The 25,938-nt window shown below is 46.9% G+C and overlaps 10 protein-coding genes across 10 annotated transcripts; 7 read left to right on the top strand and 3 right to left on the bottom strand.

The window, feature by feature from the left end:
* Positions 1-277: 277 nt before the first annotated feature.
* I302_107555 (uncharacterized protein) lies at positions 278-2,808 on the top strand (the record flags this gene model as incomplete). The annotated part of the gene is made up of 7 exons (XM_019193313.1): positions 278-656; positions 721-902; positions 968-1,176; positions 1,237-1,786; positions 1,845-1,930; positions 2,011-2,266; positions 2,326-2,808. The coding sequence occupies 7 exons, from the start codon at positions 278-280 to the stop codon at positions 2,806-2,808; spliced, it is 2,145 nt and encodes a 714-aa protein (XP_019044790.1).
* An 861-nt stretch (positions 2,809-3,669) lies between these two features.
* I302_107554 (uncharacterized protein) lies at positions 3,670-6,782 on the top strand (the record flags this gene model as incomplete). The annotated part of the gene is made up of 22 exons (XM_065870479.1): positions 3,670-3,787; positions 3,898-4,006; positions 4,101-4,146; positions 4,210-4,221; positions 4,281-4,340; positions 4,393-4,429; positions 4,496-4,606; positions 4,666-4,722; positions 4,931-5,015; positions 5,084-5,098; positions 5,169-5,216; positions 5,265-5,481; positions 5,537-5,553; positions 5,614-5,623; positions 5,682-5,703; positions 5,772-5,808; positions 5,871-6,214; positions 6,275-6,304; positions 6,372-6,382; positions 6,441-6,534; positions 6,593-6,609; positions 6,666-6,782. 22 exons carry the CDS (start codon positions 3,670-3,672, stop codon positions 6,780-6,782), a joined length of 1,614 nt encoding a protein of 537 aa, XP_065726551.1.
* A 2,585-nt stretch (positions 6,783-9,367) lies between these two features.
* On the top strand, positions 9,368-10,567 carry I302_107553 (uncharacterized protein; the record flags this gene model as incomplete). The annotated part of the gene is made up of 2 exons (XM_019193315.1): positions 9,368-9,533; positions 9,597-10,567. The coding sequence occupies 2 exons, from the start codon at positions 9,368-9,370 to the stop codon at positions 10,565-10,567; spliced, it is 1,137 nt and encodes a 378-aa protein (XP_019044792.1).
* A 599-nt stretch (positions 10,568-11,166) lies between these two features.
* On the top strand, positions 11,167-12,633 carry I302_107552 (uncharacterized protein; the record flags this gene model as incomplete). Its single annotated transcript, XM_019193316.1, has 7 exons — positions 11,167-11,280; positions 11,340-11,453; positions 11,520-11,634; positions 11,697-11,919; positions 12,025-12,153; positions 12,284-12,439; positions 12,570-12,633. The coding sequence occupies 7 exons, from the start codon at positions 11,167-11,169 to the stop codon at positions 12,631-12,633; spliced, it is 915 nt and encodes a 304-aa protein (XP_019044793.1).
* Positions 12,634-13,098: 465 nt separating this feature from the next.
* On the bottom strand, positions 13,099-13,494 carry I302_107551 (uncharacterized protein; the record flags this gene model as incomplete). The annotated part of the gene is made up of 2 exons (XM_019193317.1): positions 13,099-13,368; positions 13,450-13,494. The coding sequence occupies 2 exons, from the start codon at positions 13,492-13,494 to the stop codon at positions 13,099-13,101; spliced, it is 315 nt and encodes a 104-aa protein (XP_019044794.1).
* Positions 13,495-13,526: 32 nt separating this feature from the next.
* Positions 13,527-16,211, bottom strand: I302_107550 (uncharacterized protein; the record flags this gene model as incomplete). The annotated part of the gene is made up of 7 exons (XM_019193318.1): positions 13,527-13,763; positions 13,844-14,102; positions 14,192-14,249; positions 14,321-14,465; positions 14,671-14,832; positions 14,938-15,379; positions 15,532-16,211. The coding sequence occupies 7 exons, from the start codon at positions 16,209-16,211 to the stop codon at positions 13,527-13,529; spliced, it is 1,983 nt and encodes a 660-aa protein (XP_019044795.1).
* A 2,227-nt stretch (positions 16,212-18,438) lies between these two features.
* On the top strand, positions 18,439-20,548 carry I302_107549 (uncharacterized protein; the record flags this gene model as incomplete). The annotated part of the gene is made up of 9 exons (XM_019193319.1): positions 18,439-18,597; positions 18,678-18,732; positions 18,897-19,107; positions 19,225-19,256; positions 19,322-19,444; positions 19,526-19,685; positions 19,796-20,098; positions 20,201-20,270; positions 20,366-20,548. The coding sequence occupies 9 exons, from the start codon at positions 18,439-18,441 to the stop codon at positions 20,546-20,548; spliced, it is 1,296 nt and encodes a 431-aa protein (XP_019044796.1).
* A 557-nt stretch (positions 20,549-21,105) lies between these two features.
* Positions 21,106-22,916, top strand: I302_107548 (uncharacterized protein; the record flags this gene model as incomplete). Its single annotated transcript, XM_019193320.1, has 8 exons — positions 21,106-21,298; positions 21,369-21,473; positions 21,533-21,605; positions 21,674-21,851; positions 21,906-22,328; positions 22,410-22,458; positions 22,519-22,749; positions 22,828-22,916. The coding sequence occupies 8 exons, from the start codon at positions 21,106-21,108 to the stop codon at positions 22,914-22,916; spliced, it is 1,341 nt and encodes a 446-aa protein (XP_019044797.1).
* Positions 22,917-23,241: 325 nt separating this feature from the next.
* Positions 23,242-24,180, bottom strand: I302_107547 (uncharacterized protein; the record flags this gene model as incomplete). The annotated part of the gene is made up of 4 exons (XM_019193321.2): positions 23,242-23,302; positions 23,433-23,593; positions 23,715-23,756; positions 23,824-24,180. 4 exons carry the CDS (start codon positions 24,178-24,180, stop codon positions 23,242-23,244), a joined length of 621 nt encoding a protein of 206 aa, XP_019044798.2.
* A 377-nt stretch (positions 24,181-24,557) lies between these two features.
* I302_107546 (uncharacterized protein) lies at positions 24,558-25,794 on the top strand (the record flags this gene model as incomplete). Its single annotated transcript, XM_019193322.1, has 6 exons — positions 24,558-24,635; positions 24,700-24,793; positions 24,921-25,347; positions 25,484-25,539; positions 25,622-25,650; positions 25,729-25,794. The coding sequence occupies 6 exons, from the start codon at positions 24,558-24,560 to the stop codon at positions 25,792-25,794; spliced, it is 750 nt and encodes a 249-aa protein (XP_019044799.1).
* Between the last annotated feature and the right edge of the window lie 144 nt (positions 25,795-25,938).

Here is a 25,938-nt window from a genome sequence, read left to right as displayed (position 1 = left end):
GTTCTTATCTATCTATATCGAGCATGATCATCACATCATGAATGCATGGACTCGTGTGCTTGCTGCTTGTTTCAACAATCGAAGCAGAGTGAGTGGTTGTTTTGAATTCGGTTCAATCTTTGCCACTTCATTGACGCTTGGACCTCACCACGTGGGAGCGGAAACTAAATTTCAGAAAATTCAATTCACTTTCTGGTTTTCTGGTCGTCCTCTCACCTGTTATCTTGTCCTCTTTATCTTACCATCTCAGCAACAGCATAGCACAATCTCAGCAAACATGAGCACAGCAACAGAGATCAAGCTTCTCACTCTTCTCAACGTCAGCGCGGTGAAGCGACCTAGGGAACTGGACGTACCAGGTGGACATAGGGGATCACCGTCGTTCTCCAAGACGCCTTCTCTCGTACCGGACTCAGAGGATGGTGGAGAGCCATCCAAAAAAAGGAGGAAGAGCGTGGTGTTCGGAGGGGAGGTGGGACCTAGTGGGAGTACGTTTGGCAAGAAGGGGAAAGGGAAGGCTAAGAAGATCGAGGTAACGGAGGTGAATGGGCTGGAAGGGTCAACAGATGCGGTCAATGGCAATGGGAATGGAGGTGCAGTTGAAGAGGTTTTCGAAGAGGATGAGGAGTCGGATGATGAGGGTGAAAGCTCGACAGGTGGGTAGCTTCCTAATGTTTCGCATCTGGCCATGGCCGAGTATTGAGCGATAGTGTGTTATAGCCAACGACGATATGTTCAATATCCACTTTGGCGCTGATCCACCTATACTTACGAAAGAAGCTGTGAGCCTTGTTGAGGAACACAAATGGAAATCGCAGAGGAGGACTTCAAAGGGCTTTGGAAGAGTAGTCGAGCTTTCGACGAGCCATCCCGATCCTGTATCAGCAGAAGTCAGGACTAGAGTAAGCCTTCTAGTTTCCGTCACCCTTTATAAATTGCGGGTTGAGCTGACGTTACGATTGTTCAGATCACCCCCTTCATCGCTACTTCTTTGAAAGCTTCATCATCTTCGACCCCTCTTCTCTCGACTTCTCTTTCACACCTGGGTACATACAAAGATTTCTATCTCCATTCACTTGATGGAGAAGCAGATGGATCCGAAACTCAGATACTTGGAGAGCAGAAAGAAGCTATGAGGAAGGCAGCGGTAGTTCATGCTCTGAATCATGTTCTGAAGTAGGTCCGTCTTCTCGAAGCCATTCGATCCTTGTACTGATTAGTGATCCTCCCCAATAGGACCCGTCGACGTATCATCCGAAACAATGAGAAACTTGCTCATGCTGCCTCCTCCGACAACCCATCTTCTATCCCCGAACCACCTCGAGATCAGTCTTTCACTCGGCCCAAAGTTCTTCTACTCTTACCGTTCCGCTCACTCGCTCTGCATTACATCAAGACTCACTTGCTTCCTCTCGCTCCTACCGGTACTCAGATAGAGAATCAGCGACCGTTCCTCTCCTCTTTCTCCCTACCCGAGGACGAAGAAGATCCTCTCGCCTCAACCTCAGCAGGCAAAGACTTCCCTACAGACCACTTAGTGAACTTCAGAGGGAACAGCGATGATAACTTTAGATTCGGTATCAAGTTTACACGCAAAGCTTGGAGAATAGTTATGCCCCCTGCCAACGAAGAAAAATTACTAGATTGCGATATACTGGTATCTAGTCCTTTAGGTTTCAAAATGGCTGCTGAGAAAGAGGATAGTACGGACTTGTTGAGTTCTATCGAGGTGTTAATTGCGGATGGGCTGGATACGATGGCTGTGCAGAATTGGGATCATGTACAAGTAGGTCTTTTCACCGTGCACTCCATTTTGAGGTCACTGACTCACGTGTCTGCACCAGTTCATCTTCAACAACATGAACAAGATACCCAAATCCCCTCATGGGTGTGATTTCTCGAGAGTGAAGCCATGGTACCTTGAACAACAGTGAGTCTCACTCTTATGCCATTCACATGTTATTCGGTGTTTTATACTCGAGCAACGCATTGATAGACTCCTCTTTACAGAGCTCAGTACCTACGTCAGACAATCCTTCTTTCTCGGTACGACACCCCTGAATCCCGTGCACTGTTCAACCGTCATTGTCATAACCTGCAAGGCAAAGTCCGATCAGAAAGATCAGATTATGAAGGTGTACTTGGCCGTGTGAGATCAGGTGTACGACAGGTGTTTGAGAGAATAGATCTGGAGGGTTTGAAAGCCTTGAGTGGTGAAGCTGCTGTGGAGGAGGTGGATACAAGGTTAGAATGGTTCACCAAGAAAGTGAGTTCTTCGACAGCATTTCTACCTGTCTCGTCGATTAACAATTGTGTGTGTCGCAGACCATCCCCGCTTTGCTACGATCAGCTATTTCTCGTCAAAACACACTCATAATAGTTCCATCATATTTCGACTTCGTTCGACTTAACAACTATCTAAGGAAGAACGATGTAGTCACCTACGCAGCTATATCGGAGTACTCCTCAAATTCCGAAATCAGTAAAGCCCGTACATTATTCTTCAAAGGCAAGAAATCATTCTTGATCGTGACTGAACGATTACACTTTTACCGACGATACAAAATCCGTGGAGCTAAGACTTTAGTGTTTTACTCTCTACCGGATCATGCGCAGTTCTATTCCGAATTTATGGGTACACCCTTCATGGGATCAAAGGGACAGGGTGAAGTTGAAGTTGACGAAGCTGAGGTATCGAGCAGGGTGTTGTTCTCAAGGTTTGATGCGCTGAAGTTGGAGAGGGTGGTTGGATCGGGCAATGCAAGGAGGTTATTGACCAGTGGTGAAGGTAGATTTGAGTTTGTGTGATGGGTGGATTGATTAGTATTGATTGGTATTCGTAATGCATATCATAATATAATGATCGACATGTTTGATTGTCGTTTTTGGGTTAATTTGATTGCGTACGTCGAGATTGAAGGTTGAGACCAATCCATCAAATTGATCAGGGTCAGCGAATCATGGTTATTGTGATTGATTTGGTTCATCCCGATAATCAGTTATTGAAGGCTGACATTTCTCTTTAATCGCATCTGAATCAACGACTCATTTCTCTTCGATCGCATCGCATATCATCAGATTAGACTGTTTCTCAATTCTCCAGCATGTTCGAACAGATTACTTTATCTGCAATAGGACCTGTGTCCAGCAACATGCATCTCTCCTGCACTGGCGTAGCTGTCTTGACCCCCCCCCCCCCCCCTTTTCACAAAGAAGTGGCGAAATGAGATTGATGCCACGATCAACTGCACATAGGAACCATCAATCACCTTGCTTTTGATCTGGTCATCATCAGAACCATTGTTCAATCGGACCAGGGGAATCTTTATGGCTGCATGTGTATTTTACCGATATACCACTACAGTGAAAGGAGTGATTGTCGAAGAAAGGAGTTGACTACTTGCCATATCTGCGTGGTCCCATCATTTCCTTTCATGTGCATCGTCATAAGTCTGGGTCTGAAATTTGATCATTCTTCCTCCTCATCAGTATGTCTCTTTATACCGGCTTGGTAGCATACTGCGTCATTGATGGTCGAAAAGCTCTCTCTTGAAGTATATCAAGGTGATAACTTTGATCCAACAAATATCTCCATATCATCCCACTTATACTCACAGATCACATTGCTATCCACATCGGACAGACCTTCCATCTATAACGCCAGATAGCATGTCTCAAGACATCAGATACTCCATACCAGTTACCGAAACCCGTTCTACAGACAATGAAGGAGAGGTTGGAAGGGAATCATCACATATGAATGAAGCGCAGCTCTTGCAGAATGATCGTGAGCTCCTCATCTGTATACCTGATACCTGATCTTCCTCTCACAGTACATGGAATCTTTGGTCTCGATATTTGATATGGTGCTGAAATAATAATTGATTGATGATGCAGATCTCGATCCCCTTTCCCCCGGAATGATCAAACTATATGCTGTCTGGTCAGTGGCCCTTCTAGCGACATTTATGGCAGGGTACGGAGTGGGGTCTATGACAGCTATCAAGTGAGTGTTGAAAATACCTGGTATTCCAAACGTGCTATATTGAAGATGAGGAAGGTCCGTGGTGCTGACGATTTTCGGTGGTTCATTCTACCAGTCCGATGCCGACTTTCCAGAATTACTTCAAGTTCGAAGATGTCGGGGTGCGTTTATATCCTGTTCCTTCCTTGCATCATCTGCTTCTTTGCTAACATCTTGCTATACAGGTATCGACAGGGGTAAGTGCTGCTTGGCAATAATCTCTTGCAAACGCTCACTGTCATGGTATCTCTCCTAGCTGGTGTTTTCGATGTGGCCTATAGCGGCGTGTGCTCTTTTTTGGCTTGGTCCCATCATAGTCAGTGAATGTCGAGCTTGGCTTGTTGGCGGAGCTGACGATCCCCTGTCAGGCCGATAGGCTGGGCAGAAGGGGTGGTATGATTGTCTGTCAGTATGCGCCTTCATCCCGTCCTTGCAGAGCGTCCTGATACAACCTGACACCACAACATTTAGCATCTCTGGTGTATATTCTCGGAACCTCCCTCATTGCCTTTTCCAAGAACTTCGGAATGCTGTTCGCTGGAAGATTCCTTCTAGGGGCAGCAGTAGGTCTGATGCAGCCCGGTAAGCCTCTTCCCTTCTCGGCCCAGCAATGCAGCTGATAATCAGAACGATGAGTTCAGCCGCTCCACCCTATGTTGTTGAATTGGCTCCGCCACTGAACAGGGGATTTCTGACAGGTACGTCTAGAATGGTGTCCTCTCTGGTGTCATCAGATAGCTGATAGAAGTTAGATACTCAGGATTGTTCAATTGGTGAGCCCGTAACATGATTTCAGTCTGCCAGTCGATACTTATTAACCGATTATATGGGTCCGACAGTTGTTGGTGTAAGTTTACCTTGCTGCCTTTTCCGTGGATTTTATGCTGAGACGGCTGAGTACTCCAGTACTGGGAAACGCTGTTGCAACCATTATCTGTATACTGACTGAACAGATCAAGTCTGACTGGTCGTGGAGATTACCTTTGGTCATGTGAGTCGACGTATACCAGCGCTCCAATGTGAAGTTTGGTAGCTGATCTTGCATGGCTCAACCAACAGACAGCTTATATGCCCGTGAGTATCTACCAGCAGCAGAGCCCACCGTGTATCGAATGACCAATGGGCCAATGATATATCCTGTAAGAACGATCATGGCTTCCACTGTACTATTCCTACCTGAATCTCCGCGATGGTAAGTTCTCCCATTTGTGCGAAATCCACCTGCTAATAGATATATCAGGCTCTACGCTCATGGGAAGCCCGAAAAAGCCAAAGCCGTCTTAACCAAATTTCATGGAAATGGAGTCTATACGCCCTTGGTAGCGAAAGAGTTGGAACATATCACACTGTCACTAAGTACAGCTCCAAAGAAGATGTTCGATTATCAGACTGTAGCCAACACTGAGGGAAAACGGTACAGATTGATGTTGGCGTTGATCATGGGAGCTGCTGGGCAAGTAAGTGTGTTCCGCAATCCCCTGAGAGCTCGCTAATCATCAACGACGAGAACAGTTGAGCGGAAATACTCTGTAAGTCATTTCGATCCACATTCTTGTGAGTTGGTAGACTGAGATTTGTCATATTCACAGGATGATCTTCGTGAGTGGGAGATATGGCAGCTTTTGACACGAATGAGACCGTCTGACCTCGTAAGCAGGCACCTAGCTTGTACAAGCAAGGTCAGTTTATATGCTTCTGTTTTTGCCTGTCTTCGATGGGATAGTCTAAATCTTTGCTTATCCACTAGTCGGCATGACCAGCGTTCGCCAGCAACTCATCATGACGTGAGTCTCAGCAGTGATTCATCCTGTTGAATGATCTGACATCGATTTGTGTTTCCCGATAGTCTCATACCCACCTTGATCGGCCTCCTATTCGCTATTTTCGGAACATACTGTACCGATCGCCTAGGTAGGCGACCAATGTTGACCTTCGGTACTTTCCTCTGCGCCCTGTTCCTCGCACTAGCCATGACCTGCTCGGCAATCTCCCTGAAGGGGGTAACGACAATCTCGGTCGTGATTTATAACAACGCAGCTGCTAAGGGGACTATTGCATTCCTGGTTCTGTTTTACGCGACATACGCGTGGGCATATATACCGCTCGTAGCTGTATATCCACCTGAGGTGCTCAGTATGGAACAAAGAAGTACCGGTATGGGGTTGATGGTATTGACGTTGAATTTGGCTTGTGAGTGTCGACGGGCAAGTCGCGAATGATCAGCTCATGTTTTCATTCCTACCTTTGCAGCTGTGTTAGGTCAATTGACTACTCCTATCGGTACGTGCGAAGTGTGCATTATACAATTTCGTGCTTCAGCTCACTTGGGGTTATCCACGCCACACAGCTCTACAGAAGGTAAATCCCTTCTCTGAAATCCTCTCCGGATGTGACTAAAACCTTCACTGCCTGATAGATCGGCTGGTGGACATATCTCCCTTGGGTATGCTGGGATCTGATCGAGACTGGTATATGGTATCTCCTAGCTGTAGAGACCAAAGGTCGAACCTGTAAGTCTAATCGCTGTCGTTGCTTGAAGTATCTGCTCATCTAGCATTATCAACACAGTGGAAGAACTAGATGCGGTAAGCGGTTCATTGGATTCCAGAGCTGACTTCTGCAAGAGCTGATGAGCATGCAGATCTTCAACGCGCCCAATCCAGTCAAGGCATCGTTACAAGTCGCCGCAAAGAAGGAAGATAGTGAAAAAAGAACGGAACGTGCAACTACATCTAAGAACGGAGGAGGACATCGATGAGGTACTACATATTTACGATAGATTTTATCTCAGCGGAGTCATAGCCCAACATGACGTATGCATCCGGATTTACAGGAGCTGGAGATATACGACGCGACTCTTCCCTCGGATCTCGTTGATTTCGTAGGAAGCAGGAGGTCGTGAATGACCTGCAGAGGTTCTGGACTCGCTGCACATACCATCTTTCACGGAACCGATCAAGTGGATACAGTACTTATATTCCTCTTTCTCCCGTCCGAGATTTGCGCATTCTCTCATGAGGTAGATTTAAATTTGAGCACGGGTCTATGATCGACGTTACGAGTTCAAATTGCTTTTACTCTCTGCTTATGAAAACGCGTCTTTGCCCTGGCGGGTCACGCCAACAGTGCTGGCCAGGGTAAATGCCATATCTTATCTTGTTATTCCTGCGCTAAAAGAACGGGAAGCTGACTCAGGACCTGATCGACGCGTCGCGTTCTATCACTCGTAAAGAATTGGAGCACAAGTAACGCCCAGAAGACTATCTGACATGCCAAAAAGTGATGTAAGCATTAATTCCGCCATGCCGTATCAGATCAGGTACTGCGTTGGCTGATCAAACGTCAGCGGGAGTGCATGACGAGCATTCACCGTTCTGTGCTGTTGCGCAACTTACTTTGTCCCGAAGACAAATTGTCAAACCCGATAACCACAGATACCGATACGACTGCCAAGATACACCATCACCATCATCAGATCGCTTGATCGATCAGGCATGCAAACGTTACGATTGAGCAAAGCGAAGCACTCTCGGCAGCTCGGAACGTACCAATGGCACCCACCTTGTAGTGAGACATGCACAGTCAGGTGAACAAGATTGTCGTTCCAGACCAAGGGACCAGAAAATTATGGGAACTCAGACCATGTGAACGCGCTATCTATGCACTAGTCACCGATACCTTTCTCATACCCTACTTTGTATGAACGTCACTTTCCCCATTTCGATTTGAACCGCCTTATCGTGCTTCGCACTGCGTTCTGTGCAGTTGCAGTCGAAAGCCGTCTAAACCGCGCTTAATTGTACCGCCAAGCTCTCTGAGCTGCGATTCCAGAAAGGATGGGGCTTAACGGGTATCATAACGTTTAGGATTGGAATCGACAAGGTTCCGCTTTTCTCTGAATTCCGGTTTGAACAAGATGAGATCTGCGTTTATCTCTGGTTCTTGCCCGCCTGCTTCGCTCATGCTTACATCATATACCCTCGAGCAGGTGACCTATCCAGAACGTCTGAATGTCCAAAACCCCTCTGCACAGAAGGTGAAAAAGGCCCAGAGAACAAGGCAACTTTCTTCACCCTTCTTCACTCACACCTTCAAATGATCAATTAGCTTTCTTTCACCTTGGTTTTCTGTCGGTTCTTCCTGCTCCGCGTTCCTTCACATACGATACGACATTCCTTAACGTTTTCAATTTTCCGTTTCACCATTCAACGAAACCCTTGATCGGGCCAGACACCAACCCAAAAAGTCTTTGATAGACTTGTTTTTCCCAAACTTCGAGCCAAAGGTACAGCCAAACGGCATTTCGTGAACACGTTGGAGACCCCATTCTTGGAATCACCCAAAGACCAACAAGTGCCGCTGGCGTCACTCAAAACAAGGTTTGTCGTTCCAATCTTTCTTTCATGAACCCTGAACTTTTACGCTTTAACCGTTACATCTCCCACCTCACCGTGCATCCGCCAAACGAGCCATTCGGGAAGTGGCGTTAGAGCGTTACATCTGCAGTAAGAGTAAGATTGTGCTTCCGCATTCCTCACATCTCCCGTTATCTTCCAGCCCTTTTCTCAACAGCGCGTCGCTCAGCGAAGAGGTGACCTCCGAAGGACTGACCGCGGAATAACAGGTTCACCAAAGAAAAGCAGAAAAGCAAAAAAAAACAAGAAGACGCGACTGCCCTTTTTAATTTCCATATCTTTACGTTCCAACATCCTTTGTTGGTGCCGGTGCTGGGTGTGCCCTGTTTCGCTGAGTGCTTTCTTTCTTCCTTGCTTGACGTGATTGCTTGATTGCTTGTCGAGAATTTGACTTTACTGTTCAACTTTGTTGGTGTTAGTTCGATTCACGTTCTTGATTACTTCACTTGATTCTTAATTCCAATCGATTTATTTATCCATTTGACTTCACTTCGAAACGCAAAATCAAAATACCCCTGGTGGGACTTCCGAGACGAGACGCGACAAGAAGAAGATCTTCGGTGACTTTTAGCTTTTACTCTCTTTGCCTTTCGTATCTCCCTAGCGTTGAACGCGTTATCATATTTTCCTTAGCGTGTATATAGATCCCAAGGAATCGTAAGTCGTCTACATCATCCCCCCTCCTGCCTTCCCGCAACTTATATAAAAAGTTACTTAACACATTTCTCATCATCATCACTTTCATCCGATTGTTATCCATTCCATCATCCTGTAACCTCATCGTCAAAGCCACCTTTACCCTTCTCCCTCGATTTGAAGAGGATCCCTAATAACTAATCCTTATCTCTCGACCACCTCATAGAATCAGTTCATCCCTCTTACCAACTACCTTCCGATCTCTATCAAAGCCCCTACACCAAACACCAACATGTCTTCGACAGCCATGTCCTCCTACCCTGCCGGTACCCCTTCCTTCGAGCCCATGTCCCCATGCTTTGAGGACAGAACTCATCCCGCATCGCTCTCTGTATGCGGTATCCACAACCCTGCTCTTCTCGAGCTCATCCGAACTGATGTCTCTCGTGAGATGGTCTGTAAGTCGCGATCTCTCCGAAGTACACCATCCATCTCAATTACTAACTTGTACTCTGTGATAGACTACCTCGCCGACCGAACCTCATCAGTCATCGCCTGCTCAACAAAGATCGCTATCCCTCCATCACCTCCCCCTACTCCAGCAAAGGACGGCTACCAAGCGCCTGGTCTTCCGTCACTCGAGACCTTCATCGCTGTCGTCTGTGAACAATCCAATGTGCAAGTCTCCACCTTGTTAGCTACTTTAGTATACTTGGAAAGGCTACGACACAGACTACCCAAAGTCGCCAAGGGTATGCCATGTACTCGACACCGAGTGTTCCTCGCTACCCTCATCGTCGCTGCCAAATACTTGAACGACTCTTCACCAAAGAACAAACACTGGACCAAATACGCCCAAATGTTCTCCATCGCCGAGATCAACTTGATGGAAAAGCAGTTACTCTACCTCTTGGACTACGACTTGTCAATCAACGAACAAGAGATCGTAGATAACTTTGAACCTTTCCTTTCGAGATACACCTTCGATTCACCATATGCCTCATCGTCTTCACCAGAACTACCAAACACCCCTCCCACACCTGTTCGATTACCTCAATCCGTCTCTCAACGACCATCAAGTCATCGACGGGTATCTTCCAAGGAGGACATCACTTACATCGCTCCTCCCTTGGATCGATCAGGTTCATCCTCATCTTTAGAATCTGAAGATATGCCTCTGACACCCCAACAGGTCTCTCCACCAGTCATGTCAAAGAACATCAGATCCGTATCCTCTGCTCAGATCCAAGTTCCTCCCGCGATCTACGAAGCACCTTCAGTCAACAACTACTCCATCCCTCGATCAATGACCACAAATTCATTCAGGTCTTACGAAGGTAAAGCGGCACCTGCACCTGTCGCCGTGCCCGCTCCTGTCAAAGAGGGTTTTCTCAACAGGTTACTGCGTGCTTCTGACAGGAGACAAAAACCAAGGAGTAAATTAGAAGAGGACGAGGAGACCGTAGCCGCCCTGTCATGGACCGCTATATAGATATTTTGGATAGATAATTTGATTTTGGGTTTTATGGTGGCTTTTAATCTCAAGAACATTTGTAGCCTTAACGACAACAACACGCACACAACAACAACAACAGCATGGTAGTCTGGTCTTACCAACGATTGATTCACTCATTTAGTGTAAAGGAAAGGAGAAAAAACATGCCCCGGTTGGTATTGTTATATGGAGAAGATTCGTTATTTTTGTAGCATCATGCCCTCGTCCCGTACATACATAGATTCCGTTGATGATACAAAGACATGCAATGACAGGATCTTGATGTCCACTCTTACCTTGTTGTCCATGTCCACATGTGTTGCAAATGAATTGATGTACACAGTCAAAGTCGTGGTTTGGATAGGTTGCAGCACATATATATATTCCTTATCTTTGTGTGGTATGGTGCCTGAAATTGCCCGTTATTCTGATATTCCAATTTGATCCAAAATTATTGGAAAAAAAACCCGTCCTTTGACCATCAAAATGACCTTTCGACTCGTCTTCTCACCCTATAAAAGATACATTCATCTCATCCACATCCATCTTGCACCCTCCTATCCGTCGTCTGTTTCCGTTGAACTAAGCCATAAACGATGTCCGAGCTTCTATCTCCCCCAGCAGACGGTGCAGGCATCGCCCTCACGCAAACTCAGAAAGATCTGATAGGAGGTTCAGTGGGAGGTATAGCTCAAGTCCTTGTCGGTCAGGTAGGTACAGGTTCCTCCGCCTCTGGGATGGCTCGAATTGAGCTGATGGTCGGTTCAAGCCCTTCGATATTGTCAAAGTACGAATACAGACTGCTCCTCCTGGAACGTTTGCTTCTCCCTTAGATTGCGCTACCAAGTTGTTAAAAGCGGATGGTCCATTGGGTTTCTACAAGGTATCCACCAATTCCTCGCATAATCTTCAAGAGGAGCTAAAGCTGATCATCTTTTGGTGCTCATAGGGTACTCTGACGCCTTTATTGGGTATCGGAGCATGTGTGTCCATCCAATTTGGAGCTCTGGAAGGGGCCAAGAGGTTCTTCGCTGGTCGAGCTAAAGGAAGAGAACTGAATCTGGGTGAGTAGTCTCACAAATCACATCAATTAGTAAGCCAAGCTAGTGCGATGGAAATGACCCAGGTGAATTGTGGATGAGCGGAGCATTCGCGGGAGTAGCCAACACCGTCGTTGCCAACCCCGTTGAACACATTCGTATAAGATTACAAACTCAGCCTGCCGTTACGCCGAGATTATATAATGGTCCGTTGGACTGTGCGGTCAAGCTTTACAAGCAGGGTGGGGGATTGAAGGGGGTGTTCAAAGGTCAGGTACCAACGATGTGGAGAGATGGAGTAGGATATGGGTGAGTGATCTACCCTTGAACCTACTCTTTCCACGAATCCGGCGTTTGTCATGGTTTACATACCAATATGAGATGCGATGCTGACTTTGTGGAACGGTGTGATAGATGTTACTTCATGGCATACGAAGCACTGGTCCAACGACATCTTCGTACAACCGGATTATCAAGAGATCAAGTATCCCCCTTATGGGCAGTGACGTACGGTGCGGCAGCAGGATACGCCTTGTGGTTCTCGTAAGTGCATCACCCAAATTCCAAGCATTATTGCAGCTTCGTCTCCTCTCGACTAGATCTTTCATATCGTCGTTCGCGGAAGGAAGACGGCGGAAGTAAGACCGCTGACCGCTGGTCTTTTCTGCTGCAGGATCTACCCCGTAGACGTGATAAAATCAAAACTCCAAACCGACTCCCTCGACCCAACTAAAAGGATATACAAAGGTATGATAGATTGCACGAGGCTGACTTGGAGGACACAAGGATTGAAAGGCTTCATGGGTGGATTGGCACCCACGCTGATACGGTATGTTCAAGTCATCCTCCTTCTCCAAATTTCAGAACTCCCTTCGCAGTCTCGAATCTCCCAACCTTGGAGTCCGCGTTTACGTCCTGATGCCCATAGAGTAAATGAGCTGACCAACGATCTGATACAGTTCCCCATTCGCAAACGGAGCTACATTCGTGGCTTTTGAACTAGCCATGAGAGCCATGAACTAGACATCGTGCACTTGATCACGCCTAGAATAGATTACCGGAATAACGTGTTTTGCATACCCAGCTAGATTGTATATCATCATAAAGAAGTAGAAGTAGACATGGTAGGATATGCATAACGATTATCATTCCTTAGAATTCATCATATCTTTCTTTCTCTTTCTTCTGCTTCTGCTCCCGTCTCGGATTTTTACAATACAAGTGTATGATCAAGTACTGAAGATCTCTCATTCTCTTTCGTCGTTCTACATCCCTTTCCTAAAGACAAAGCCAAAACCCAACGCCCAAAATATACAACAAAACCTTTTTATTCCGATGTGCTCACCCACTTGCTCAATGGTCTTGATGGGCCGTCATTCCAGACGAGTCCAAAACGCGAAGGGACATGATGATTTCACCCGTCGTCGTGGATGAGCATGAGCTCCCTTCTCCAGGATTCTCCATATATGTCAGACATCCACCGCTCGACTATTTCGGAGTCAATCCCGCAGGCATCCTCAGCACAATCTTGGGTTGTTTCCCACCTGATCCATTTACTGAGCCTGAACCTGTACTTTGGGGTTTACCGTGAGTGGGCGTAGAGGGGGTAGGGAAGGCATCATTGAGGGGTTGATCGACCTCCATTTGATCGTGATTGCTTGTCGAATTCTCAGGTTCAGGGATGGTACCGTTGCTTTGGGGTTGAGGTTCGAGCAATGATAAGACGAGATTGGCAGCTTCGACGTCTTCGTCGGATGGCTACGATCAACACAGAAACATGATCAATCCTAAATCTTCAAATCGTTCACTTGGTAAGAGGAACGTGGGAGAGACACTCACATTGGCAAGACGATCAGATTGAGGTTTTAGTATACCACTATCCATCTCGTGAATTAGTACAATTCCGTCCCCTTATATCACTTCAACTGCAAACCGACATACCCATCTTTCATGACTTTCTCCCAGAAATCCAGCCTTATGATCCTCTCAGGAACTCTAAATTTCTTACGGTTGATCACCAAATCTTCATAATCCAGTGGAGGACCTTTGGGTCGTTCAGGTTCAGATATAACTATGATATTCCCATTATTTGGTTGGTGGCGCTGGTCGATGTCGATGGTTTCCATGTCGTTTCGGACGGTTCTCTTACGTGGCTGCGGCGGTTTGACGGGACTCGTCAGCTTGATTGCTTCTTTACAGATAACCTCAACGACAAGCTCAAACAGCCACTCACCAAAGCCTGTTCAGCATGATTAGGGCACATCCACTTCCTACCTGAATTAGGCATTGACGATAATGGCGGATCGAGGCAATCCAAGTGCCAAGAGAGGGTACAATAGTCGCATGAAACGATTTGCCTCCAGGCTGATTCCGGGTCGGTAGTGAGAGAATGGTTGGGTAAGGATGATCCGCCACAGACGTAGCATGCTATGGGCTTGTTCTTGCCATCTCGGGTTTTGAAGGGATCGCGATCCTCTTGGAAGCCTTTTCGACTGTGTGGAGAAATCACAAGGAAAGATCAATATCAGTAAATTGAATCTGAGGCGATAGTCATGGTCATCGCGGAAGGGCAGAGACTCACTCAAACTTGGTTCGTGCTTCTTCAGAATCAACGTACTCGCCTCTAGGAGCAGTACCGACTGTTCGACGATCAAATCAGCTCTCCTCACCCAGCCCCTACACCATATAAGCAGGATATGCTATAACTCACCACCCGCAAAGTATGTCCTGAGGGTGCTGGGTAACCTGAACTGACAGGGATTCTCATCGTCCACCTTCTTGCTCAACTGCTTGAAGACCATAGGAATAGGTTTCAGTTCCTTCTCTTTAGTTGGCGAAGCGGTTTCTCGAGATTCCTTGAGCTAAGCACGAGCCCACATTAGCATATGATTCTTTTTTTCGCTTTTGTAGAATTTCGGCCTGAGCGAAAGTGACAACTTCAAAAATAGGATTTTGGCTTCTTGCAGAAGGAGACAAAAGAAGGAGACAAAAGGCCTTCATAGGCTCTTGTGCATCCTTTGTGCAATGCCGATCCAATCTCATTCTCAGGCTCAGACTCACTCTCTCAGCTCTGCATTTCTTACAATACCACGTTTCTTCATCTGGCAATTCATCTATCTTCAAGGGTGGTTCGAGGCACATGAAGTGGAATGATCGAGGACATCCGTCGCAGCATAAGAACCTTCCTATACCTCTGCAGGCCGAGCAAAAATCTTGATTTGGCTATGGGGTAAACGTGGAATGCTCAGCAAAAATGTCCTTGAGATACCAGTTAGATAGGCTGACCATCTTTCGCATAATCCATGTAGATCAAACGAAATCACTCACAACGTCCACTTCAGCTTTCCCCTTGCCCTTCTTCTTCCCCCCAGTCCCAGAGGGCGCAGCGGCCGCACTCCCATTAGCCTTCTCTGCCGTCCTGGGAGTCCCACCAACTCTAACATCCTTCCCACTAGCCGAAACGCCGGTTCTCTCCCCCCCATCTCTCCTTTGACCAGGTGCCGTCCTGGACCTTAATCTGGATTCGAATCCTGCTGCGGCTTCTTTGCGGATGGCATCTGCGTCGACAATATCGGGAACTACATCTGCGGGTAAGGGGGTCTGGAGAGCTTCGGGAAGTTGTTCAGACGGAGGGGGAGGGGCGAAGATCGATAATGCCCCGGTATCGTTTGGGGTGGGGTTGAGATTGGATGGACCTGGTGAGCCGGTGAGAGGAGTACCGTTGGGTGAGGGTCTCCCGCGAGTTGGACGTGAGTTGGAGAGGGATGCACTGCATGACGAGTAGAGTGTGAGCATATGCACCCATGCATAGGTGATTTATGCATAGAAGTAGATGAGGTGTATGGATTGGGATCTGAATGAAGGTTGATGGTGGAGATGAAGAAGGTGGAGAAAGACGAAGAAACAATGTGCCACACTCACTCTGCCTTTCTCTTCTTCTTCGACCCCGAATCGCTTTGCCCACCTTGATCAGGCGTACTATCCCTACTATCCTGATCTCCTCTTGTCCCCGAACCACTTGCTATTGGTTGTTGTTGAGTCGGAGTGGACGTGGAAGCTGACCCACTTGGACCCGCACCGTTCCCATTCCCACTACCGCCAGGTGGCACACGGAAAACCAAACTGATCCCTTTGGTAGTCATCAATGGCGGTGGGGAAATCCTCTTCCTACCCCTCTTCTTCGGTCCGCTCTGTGTTGCTGCGGACGGGACAGGGGTGGTGCTTGCATTGGAAGTGGTATCTAAGGGTGGTACAGAGGAAGTGGTATGTGGAGTCATCAATATATCCTGTTGGTTTTCTATAGTAGCGGTAGTGTCGGCAGTATGTGAAAGTTGTGGTGGTTCATCGTTCTCAGCTGGTACTTTCGCTTTCGCTTCTGCCTCTTTCATCTTCCAGTACCCGTCCTTGGCCCTCTTCGGCTTATCTGAGATTGGCGTAGATGCATGAGCGTGGGTATCTGATGGTCCAGCTGTACTGGAGGGCGTTGCGTTGATGGTGGCGGGTGAGTGGGAATGGGATTCTAAATTTGAATCTGGTGGTGGCGGTTCAGATTCATTATGGCGTGGAAGTGGAGGTGAGGGTGAGGGTGTATCGACATCCATTATGGATAGGATGGATGTGGTGGGATAATCACTATGTTCGATTCACCAGCGATGAAATGATGGAAGGATGAACGAGAGTGGACTGGGGATTTTAGGATTATGGGTGGATGTGGCGTCGGTGTGGTAAGGGAATGGCGGGGGAAGTGGGTCTAAGTCTATTTTTCAGATGATGGATCTGAATTTGATTGATTGTCGCTTGAAAGATTGTTCTGCACATGTGCGCCTTGCAATGGTGTGATAACGAGATATATCCGGTTCTGCTGATGAGAGAGAAGATCAGAAGTTGGATGATATGGAGAGATATAAGAAGTGAGAATGGGTTGAACGATGAATAAGTGTTTGAAAAGGGATAGATGTAGTATGCAATTCAAGTTGACTCTGTTACTGTGCAAAGGGGTGACGAAAGAAACAGAAACCCATTCGAATTAAAAGTGCCACATTGGCATCATCGCACTGCAGCTTAACCGGAATACAACGTTATATGACACAAATGCACACATCATCCCCTAAGTCGTTGACTCATCTTCGGCGCTTTGGAGGTATGTCCATTTACGCCGCAGATTGGCACTTCCACTTCTTATCCACAAGTACCTTTGAGGGGTATAACTCATTATTGATTCGTCTTGTACTGCTAACACCACTCCCAGGCTGTGTGTGTAATGCCTGCCGGTCGACCGGCTACTTCAGCATATGTTCCATCATAGTTACTTCAGACACTATCACCAACCTAAATTTGAACAATAAGGTTGTATCGTCGTCGTTGTCGTCATCAGCCAGCATACACCGAAGTAGTGCATAGCGAGTGCTCCTTACTGAAACCGCATACATACGGTTGACAGACTGTACGCAGCGCATATATCATGCTGGAGGCACATGTATGCATGTAATTCTTACCACTACAACTAAAGATGTCCGCCCCTCTTCGACCCATCTCCCCACCAGTTTAGCAAAACCAAAGGAGACGGGAGATACGTGAGCTCCGAATTGTCACATCCTATCTCTCTCACCTTCCTCAGCTTGTGAAGAATCGACCACCGAATGATCTATCAACCCTTGTATACAAAGCATAGAAGGCTATATGGAGAAGGAGGACGGATAGCAGATGCATCTAAAATGAATTTTTGGTGCTACCGCTCAGTCCCAACCTCGCGGTGCATTCGTGGCGAATGGTTTCTGATGCGGAGTTATAAAGCATCGTGTATTGTGGCGTTTTTCGCCACTCAACTACTACTGGGAATGGCCGTTAGTTCAGGAACGTCTACCGGGTAAGATCGACGTGTCATCCTCATCCTCACTGCGCCCTTCACGATGTGATCTAGCATAGCACCCCCTTTGAGACAATCCATCGCATCGCTCATCCATCAAGCACGACATAAGACATCATCACCTAGCTTAGCACAAGCTTATCAACCTAATTTATCTCAATCCTCATGGCGACCTGCTGGTTAGTACACTGTAGCTTCAGGTCGGTTAAATTCGGATTCGTTACGTGACTTCCGTTGCAGAGCGTGATGGAGACCCCTTTCTTAAGGGACAGGGACAAAGACAGTTTTATCAAATCGGTCTTCCGAGCTGATTGGCAACGACATCAAGTTAGGGTAAAGGTTATCTCTTTTTGTCTTTGATGATGCGCTTGGCACGAAGCAGGAATAGGGATAGGCGGGTTAGAGGAGAAAGTATGGAGCAGTGTTGTTATAACAGTAAGCTGTTTTCCTTAATTCTGGACTCCAACTCTGCCTGCTCGTGCGATCAACCCACTATGCGGTACATATATTTTCGTCGCTCGTTCACGGCCGATGAGATTGTATGAGTATGGCAAACCGAGAGAGGTGAGGTATGAACGTGGGTGATCTGCAGATCCAAAGGTACACCTTTGACCATCAAGCACGCAAGAAAGCGCACGCACACGACTACAAAGAGATCAAAAACAAAAATCTCGGTGATGCGATATCGATCATGAATTTCACCAAAAAATGGAAATATGTCGAGAAATGGTGTGATTGAATTTCCTGACCAATTTATTTCCCTTAATCAGCATACAACACCGCACACTGTGCTTGACACTTTCCATGCTGCTCTATGAACATGAGATGATATATAAGGATGTGTGACATGCATGCGTGACCTTTTCTTTCCCACTTCTTCATCCCATAAGAATTTCTTTACTTGCTATACTTACTTGGTTGATAGACGAAGATAGTAGAAACGGAAAGGAAAATAAAACAAAATGACCGTCACAACCTCAACAATCCTCGAACAAGTCCCAATTGGTACCCTCAAACTCAATAAAGAGAAAGTGGCCAAACCCACAGATGGAGGACACGATAGTGGACATACCACCGAGGACGACGATGAGGTAGTAATGGTTGACCCATACAACTATGTTGTGAGTTCTGTTTCTTTGTCGTTGTGGGGTAGACGTAGATGACCATAACATGCTTATTTTGGTGGTCGTCGCTCGCTTAGGGAGAGACATTCGGTTCTGGTCCAGGCGAGAATTACCCTTTTGCTGATTTCCTTCGTGAGTCTGGTTTTGGTTTACCTATCATCCTCAACATCGAAGTAACTTTGGAGGTGTGGTTGATGGATTGTATCAGGATGGATGGATGAATGTTTTGTTGAGACAAGAGTAAAAAATTTGGATAAACAAGACTAACGAAATTTTCTTGCCGGGTCGCGTGACAGCTCATAACCCCGACCGAACCGCATCCGACCCCCCTCTCCCACTGTTTGACATCCAAGATAGAGGTCTCAAAGCCCACCCCAACGCTGCTAGATTGAGGGCGTTCGTGGAAGCTCGAGGAGGGAGGGTGAAGGACCAGTTGGTAGCTGTTGGTACGGTCATTGAGGGTGATATCAAGTTGGAGGAGCTGGGCGAGGAGGAGAAAGATGATTTGTGAGTTGATTCCTAGGTCCTTCTCTTACTGGACTCGACGATGTAGGAAGCATGTGGAAGTTAAGGGAAGAACGACGGTATTTGGATCATGCTGACATTGTCTTTCGCAATTCCCAGAGCTCTTCTTGTCGCTCAACGAGGTGTAGTCTGTGAGTTACCACTCGCATTATAAAGCGCCTGTCTGGCGATTAGCTAATGCTTCGACGTATTGTAGTCTTCCGAAACCAACATTCCCTTACTATCGAAGCCCAACGAGACCTCGGTAAACATTTCGGACCGTTGCACAAGCACGCTACGTACGCTACACCAAGAAGAGGCGATTTGGACGATGTTGTAGGTGAGTACCGTCCTTTTTTCACCTGTGCTTTATGTTTCAGTGAGGCGTATGCTGACAATCCCCACGTCTCGCATTTCCCAGTCGTATACGCAGACCACAACTCCCGACCTGATCTCTACGCCTTCTCTCGAGCAGAGCTCTTCCACTCTGATGTGACTTACGAGGTGCAACCTCCCGGAACTACCATTTTGAGATTATTGACCACTCCTGAAGTTGGTAATGACACATTATGGTCATCTGGGTGAGTCCAACTTTCCTCCTCGATTTTGATTGTATCTCCCCTGTCCGTGATTTGATCATTGTACCATAGCCCATGGACGCACTCAGAGCTAACAACCCCCACATAAACAGCTACACAGTCTACTCCTCCCTCTCCAAACCAATGCAGAAATACCTCGAATCCCTCTCAGCAATCCACTCAGGATTCGACCAAGCAGCCTCCCGAACAGGAATCACCAAGATCCCAAGAAGAGCACCCATCGAAACTGTTCACCCTGTCGTTCGAGTCCACCCTGTAACGGGTTTGAAATCGGTCTTTGTCAACCCCGGTTTCGTCACTCGTTTGGTGGGTGTGCCTAAGGCTGAGAGCGATATGATCTTGAGTTTCTTGAAGGATCAGTTCGCTCAGCAGACTGATGGGACGGTCAGGTGGAGGTGAGTTTGGTTTTCTTTCGGATAATCCTGTCTTATCAGACTGGGATATACCTCCTATGAGTTGGTATGGAACTGTCCGCTGATACTCAGTTGGACGTATAGCTGGCAATCTGGTGATGTAGCTATTTGGGATAATAGAGTAGTCAATCACTCTGCTACCTTCGACGCCTACGTGAGTCTTCCTCATACCGTGTTTCCTTCTGGTCACGAATCACGATTGTTTTTCATGAGATATCAACGCTGATTCATCCCATGTTTTACGTATAGCCATCCCTCCGACATGGTCTCAGAGTAACCCCCCACGGTGAGACACCCATCTCTGTCCAGGAATACGAATCTACCACCGGCCAAAAGGCCAAGGACTGGTTGGAAGAGAGACACAAGTCGTTGGGGATCAAACCCTTAGATAGGGATGATGGAAAGACCAAGAAGAGGGCTTTCAGGGATTAAATCGACTCGAGTCTCTTCAATTGGCTTTGAACAGCGTAGGAAGATGCGGCCTGAGTCAAAAGGGTGGTGGAAGGGTTTCAACAAGTTGTAATAAAACGCTCAACCGCTTAGGGGAGTGAGCATACATGATTGTAAAAAAGAGGATTCAACACCTCAACGGCACCGTCGTTCGTCGCACGAGAAATAACGAATTTTGTGTTTTCCAGGTTTTTGTATATACGTTATAATTCTTGTGGTTATCTATGAGTATACATGCATGTGATATACCGATATGACCACTGTTTTGGACGCCTCGATGGCATGTGTTGTCATCGCAGGCTCAGGTAGGGGGGAAGGGAGGAGGCGAGCGATATGACTTCCGACGGAAGGATAGGAAGATCGTCAATGACGTTTGGGTCCGGGTTTGCAGCGATCCGACGTTTGTTGACATGATACCTTAACAACCCAAACTCGGAGACCAGCCTACCACTCTTTCTGTGATATCCCACTGTCGGGATCTTCTCTCATCACGGCACTATCCTTTCTTCTCATCTTGTTCCTCCTCGATCGCGGTTAGGATGGACCCCCATACACCCACAGCTCTATCAGACCCACCGGCGTACCTCGCCCTACCGAAGTTCAACCGCCGCCTAAAACGATGTCCACGTACGAACTTCCGAGTGACCTTCTCCGATATAGGCGATGAGAATGGAATACCCTTATTGTATTTGCTGCCTAGTGGGTGCAGCAGGTGGATTGCAGCTCCTATGGGTGGGTTGAGCGTTCACCATCAGGACTAAGAGAAAGAGGGGTGCAGCTCGCTAACGGCGATTGACGGTAGATCCACTATTGAAAGCTTATCGGGTGAGGATGATTGTGGTTGATAGACCTGGGTGTGGGGGTACGAGCGAGGTTCCGCTGGGTGAGAGGATTGATAGGTCTTGTGGTGAGTTGGCCTAGTATTTGATCAATCCTGATTCATCTGACCAAACGCTCGACATGTAGAGATGATCGTTTCCGTCCTTGAGTATCTGAACATCAGACCAACGAACATACTAGCGTCTTCAGCTGGGGTCTAGTGAGTGAATCCCACCTTTCATCGGCTGTAAGAGACTACACTACTGATTCTACGAATTTGTATCAAAGTTACGCACTCCACCTCCTAACCCGCCATCCCTCAGCATTCTCAACAGGCCTGAACCCACCCCCACGACTATACCTCCTAGCACCTTGGTCTCCATTATTACCCTCCGACCATCCCGATCACTGGCCCTTCAAATGGGATTGGATACCTTCTCCCCTGATTGCCACTCAGCATATCACAGTGAGTAAAGGCCCACTTACCAAACAACGCTCTGGTCTGATTGATGTGATCTAGACCCCCCACTTGATCAGAGCCGCTACGCAAGCTCAGAAAGCCTATGATAGCGGTATGAAGGCATTCAACACCAGTAAATCTATTGCTCTGAAATGGTTCAAATCTATTACAGAAGATCCGACCTCGCCTTTCTCAAATACCACTCCATCGACACCCACTCCTGATTCATACAGCAGTATACCTACACCATCAAGCGTAAGGAAGACAGAAAGTAATGGTGATACTGGGGATATCGCCCAATCTGCTAGTCAATTGCTGAACAACATTAGAGGATCAAATACCGCTAAACCCTCTGTGGGGGATGGTACGGATATACCCAATATGGATGAAACGACTGTCAAGGAAGACCATGAAGAGGGCGAATCTTCCGCTTCTACACCTAGGAACAGGTTGTGGGGTGAATGTGAATGTTGTGTGGCTTGTGTAAGCTCCCTTCCAGTCTTTTGCTTTATCAATCGAGAGCAAGCTAATTTGTGGTTTGGTAAATGGGTTACCGGAGAACAGTTGACAAGCTCATATATGGCTGCGGAGAACGGCCAAGGTATAGGCCAAGGTAAGTACACCCACCTGTGTGGACCAGAGCAAGTATACTCAAGCTGATGATATGAGATAGAACATCTCATATGCCTGAACAGAGGCCCAGAGGAGACAGGCTCAGAATGGTTGAAAGATACTGTAAAAGATCTAGCAGATACCATCGAATTTGCTCAATTGGACGATTCTCCTCTTACACAATACTCGAACGGAGGGGATGAAGGAGGGAAAGGGAGGAAGGTGCCGTACCCTATTGAAGTGGATGTTTGGTGGGGCTGGCTGGATGATATGGTACCGAGGCAGGGACAGTGTGAGTGCGGATCTTTCTGATCGTATGAGGAGATCCCCGGGTGAGGGGTGAGAGCTGATCTTTTAAGAATGGGATTAGTATACTTCAATAAGATCGTGGGTGCATATCCAGGTACAATAGATCTCAAGATACATGATGTAGAGGATGGTGATCATACGGATCTGTAGGTGCCCATCCCCATTCAGCGATGGTCTCACAACCCAAAAAAAGATTCAACTGACATTTGTGATATGTCGATGGGTATAGATTATCAAGATCCGAAGGTATACATCAAGTATTATCGATGATCCAAGCGCAGATAACTATATGAGGGATTTCAGTAGATCACATAGATTTGTAGACGTCAACACTATCTCGTTAGCTGCTGGTTTGGGACACTACATGGAGGTATACACGCGGCGTTGTGAATGTTAATTGGCGTATTTTACATATTGTTGTACATTTCTAATTTGTAACGAATTCTAAGATATACCTTTTCGGAGAGCAGTTTCACTAAGATAGAAATCTCTGAATGTCCTTCTTCACCAGAGCATTCTCGAGCCAATCTGCATCGCTGAAGATGAGAAAAGGGCAAGTCAGCTATATCCTCGCATAGGTTTGGATAATCCCGTAAGGGAAAGCTTGCTTTCCGATATTGACAACAAGGTGACGGAAGTGAGCTAAATGAGTAAAAGGTAACATACGGATCCTCCAGATTATCGTCAAAATCCCTTATGTTCCTATGTATTTTCTTGGCTCTTATGATTTGCAGTAGTTTTGACGGTAGGTCTGATGAAGTCAGAGTGAAAGATTCGGATTCAGACGTTTGGGGTTTGAAGGTTGTTGGTGAGGATGGTATGAAGGGCTATTAAGACATGGTCTCAGCTGTTAATCTCAATTCCGCTAATTCGTGATATCGAGGTTGCAGGTGTGCGGCATAGCTCGATGGGAATGGAAAGAAGGGAGAGTAGTGAGAGTGGACTTACTGTATATGCGAATACACCTTTAGACAACTTCTCATTATCCAACTATCGCATACGATTTAATCAGCTACATGTCTTACTTTCCGACGAGCGGCCGTGCACTTGAACTCACCACTAATCCAAAAACACCCTCAAACCTCTCCCTCAGCGCCCCCAACACCCTCTCACCAACCCTCCCCAACCCCTCCCCCACATCCCGCGCGATATATATCCCCACTATCCTCTTACTCTTCAACTTGCAGTATTCCTCGACCAACGATAGCGCAACCTCGGTGATGGGCGAGAGAGTCGTGTAGGTATGTATCAGCGGTATAGCTTCGTCTACTTCTATTTGATTGCTCGAATTGGGGATCAGAGGGGAAAGGAATACACCTAGGACTGTCGATGAGGGGTGGAAGGCGGCGTGTAGGATTGGGAGGGAGTAGGAGAGGGGGGTGAGGGTGTAGGTGTATGTGGGCGGTGAGGACATCTTGATATGTTTCTGAGGGCTCACTGAGCTGTTGAGGAACGGGGTTGCAGTTGTATGCTGTAGATGAGATGCAGTGAAGGATTGCTGAATAGTAATAGCACATCATCGTGGATAGCGAGGTTCGACTGGACCTCCCGGGCGTATGTGAGATCACGTGACACCCAACGAACAAGGTGAGTTAGCTAAAGTCGAAGACGTTACGAGTAATGTTCGAAATGAACAACCTTCAATGTTTATAGCGTACAGAACAGTTACATAGTATATAAACGAAGACCCATAGAGCGAGACCAGACACCAGACTATCGGAGGGACCGCAAACTAAAGGGAAGGGTGAAAAGCAACACTGTAAAGAACTTATCAAAGCAAGATAACGCAAAATGTCGATAATCCGTCCATTCGATCCTACGGATATACTCAAATTCAACAACGTCAATTCAGATGCGTGGACAGCGACGGTAAGTGTCCGATATTGCGTGCGAAGTGTCGATTCATAATAGCTGATTACACGATAATCGGTAGTACCATAATGGATATTACGCAAGTTATACAGCCCAATGGCCAGATTTCTGCGTTACCGTCCAAGGGGCATTTGACGAATCCATAAAAGCGTATAGTGAGTCGAGTGATCTCCATCTCATCCGTACCGCCTCCTTTCCAGCAGATGTTCGGACCTTTCTCCTGGAACGAAAATTCAAGGAATCTTCTGGCTGACGGATATTCCCTCTCACTAAATCCCACAGTGATAGCGAAACATGAACCCCCCGCACCTGATCCACAGCATCACGGCCACCTCACAGCTTTATCCATCTCTCCGGAATATCGATCACTGGGTCTGGCAAGGGTATTGATGGATGTTTTGGAGGGGCTATCGGGACCTAATCCCCGAATACAACAGGAGCATGATCATTCGAATTGTGGGGGGCATCATCACGGTCATGATCACTCGCACGATCACGGACACTCACATGGTCATGGCCATAACCACGACCACGACCACGACCACGATCATACGCATGACCATGTACATGGTCATAGTACAGACAAGCAAGAAGGCAGCATAGACGCAGTGGACGCATGGTTCGTCGACCTCTTTGTGCGGTGTAATAATACAAGAGCTATAGAGATGTACGAGAAGATGGGATATAGTGTGTATAGGAGGGTGGTAGAGTGAGTTTGATGTTCTTTCTTGTTATCGCTTCTCTCGTATATAATCAATATCACGTCGCCTTCGCCTCAAATGAATCATGAAGGGGGACATCGACGTTGGCATCGATATGCTGAGTGGCTTACGTTTTGTTCGTAGTTACTATAACGGGATGGAAGGTGTGGGTTCAACAAGGGACGAGCTGGATGGTTTTGGTGAATCCGTCTACACTCATTTCCTATCTCCTATCTACGCAATAGACAGTTCATACTGATATAATGTTCGTGTATCGCTCAGATATGAGAAAATCAATGCCTAAAGATACTGTAAGTGTCTTTCACGACTGATCACTGCTCAATCGTGACCCTGCCTCGACATTAATATCTGTGATATCTCTTTATCAGACAAAACGATACGTCCGGTCAAATGGGAAAGATATCTTGGTATCGCCAGATCAAGTATGGGCATAGGTCTCTGTACACACATATCCCAGTTGTAACGAATATTATGACATGTACTGCGTTATCTACATCATCAAATCATAATATCCCATTCGGACATTCAACCGAACGACATTTTCAGAATATACAAAAAGTCAAAGACGAATAACAACG

The sequence above is a fragment of the Kwoniella bestiolae genome, chromosome 6 (genome assembly GCF_000512585.2).
Source record: "Kwoniella bestiolae CBS 10118 chromosome 6, complete sequence".
In the NCBI taxonomy this organism is placed as follows: domain Eukaryota; kingdom Fungi; phylum Basidiomycota; class Tremellomycetes; order Tremellales; family Cryptococcaceae; genus Kwoniella; species Kwoniella bestiolae.
This window is presented reverse-complemented; position numbering and strand designations above follow the sequence as displayed.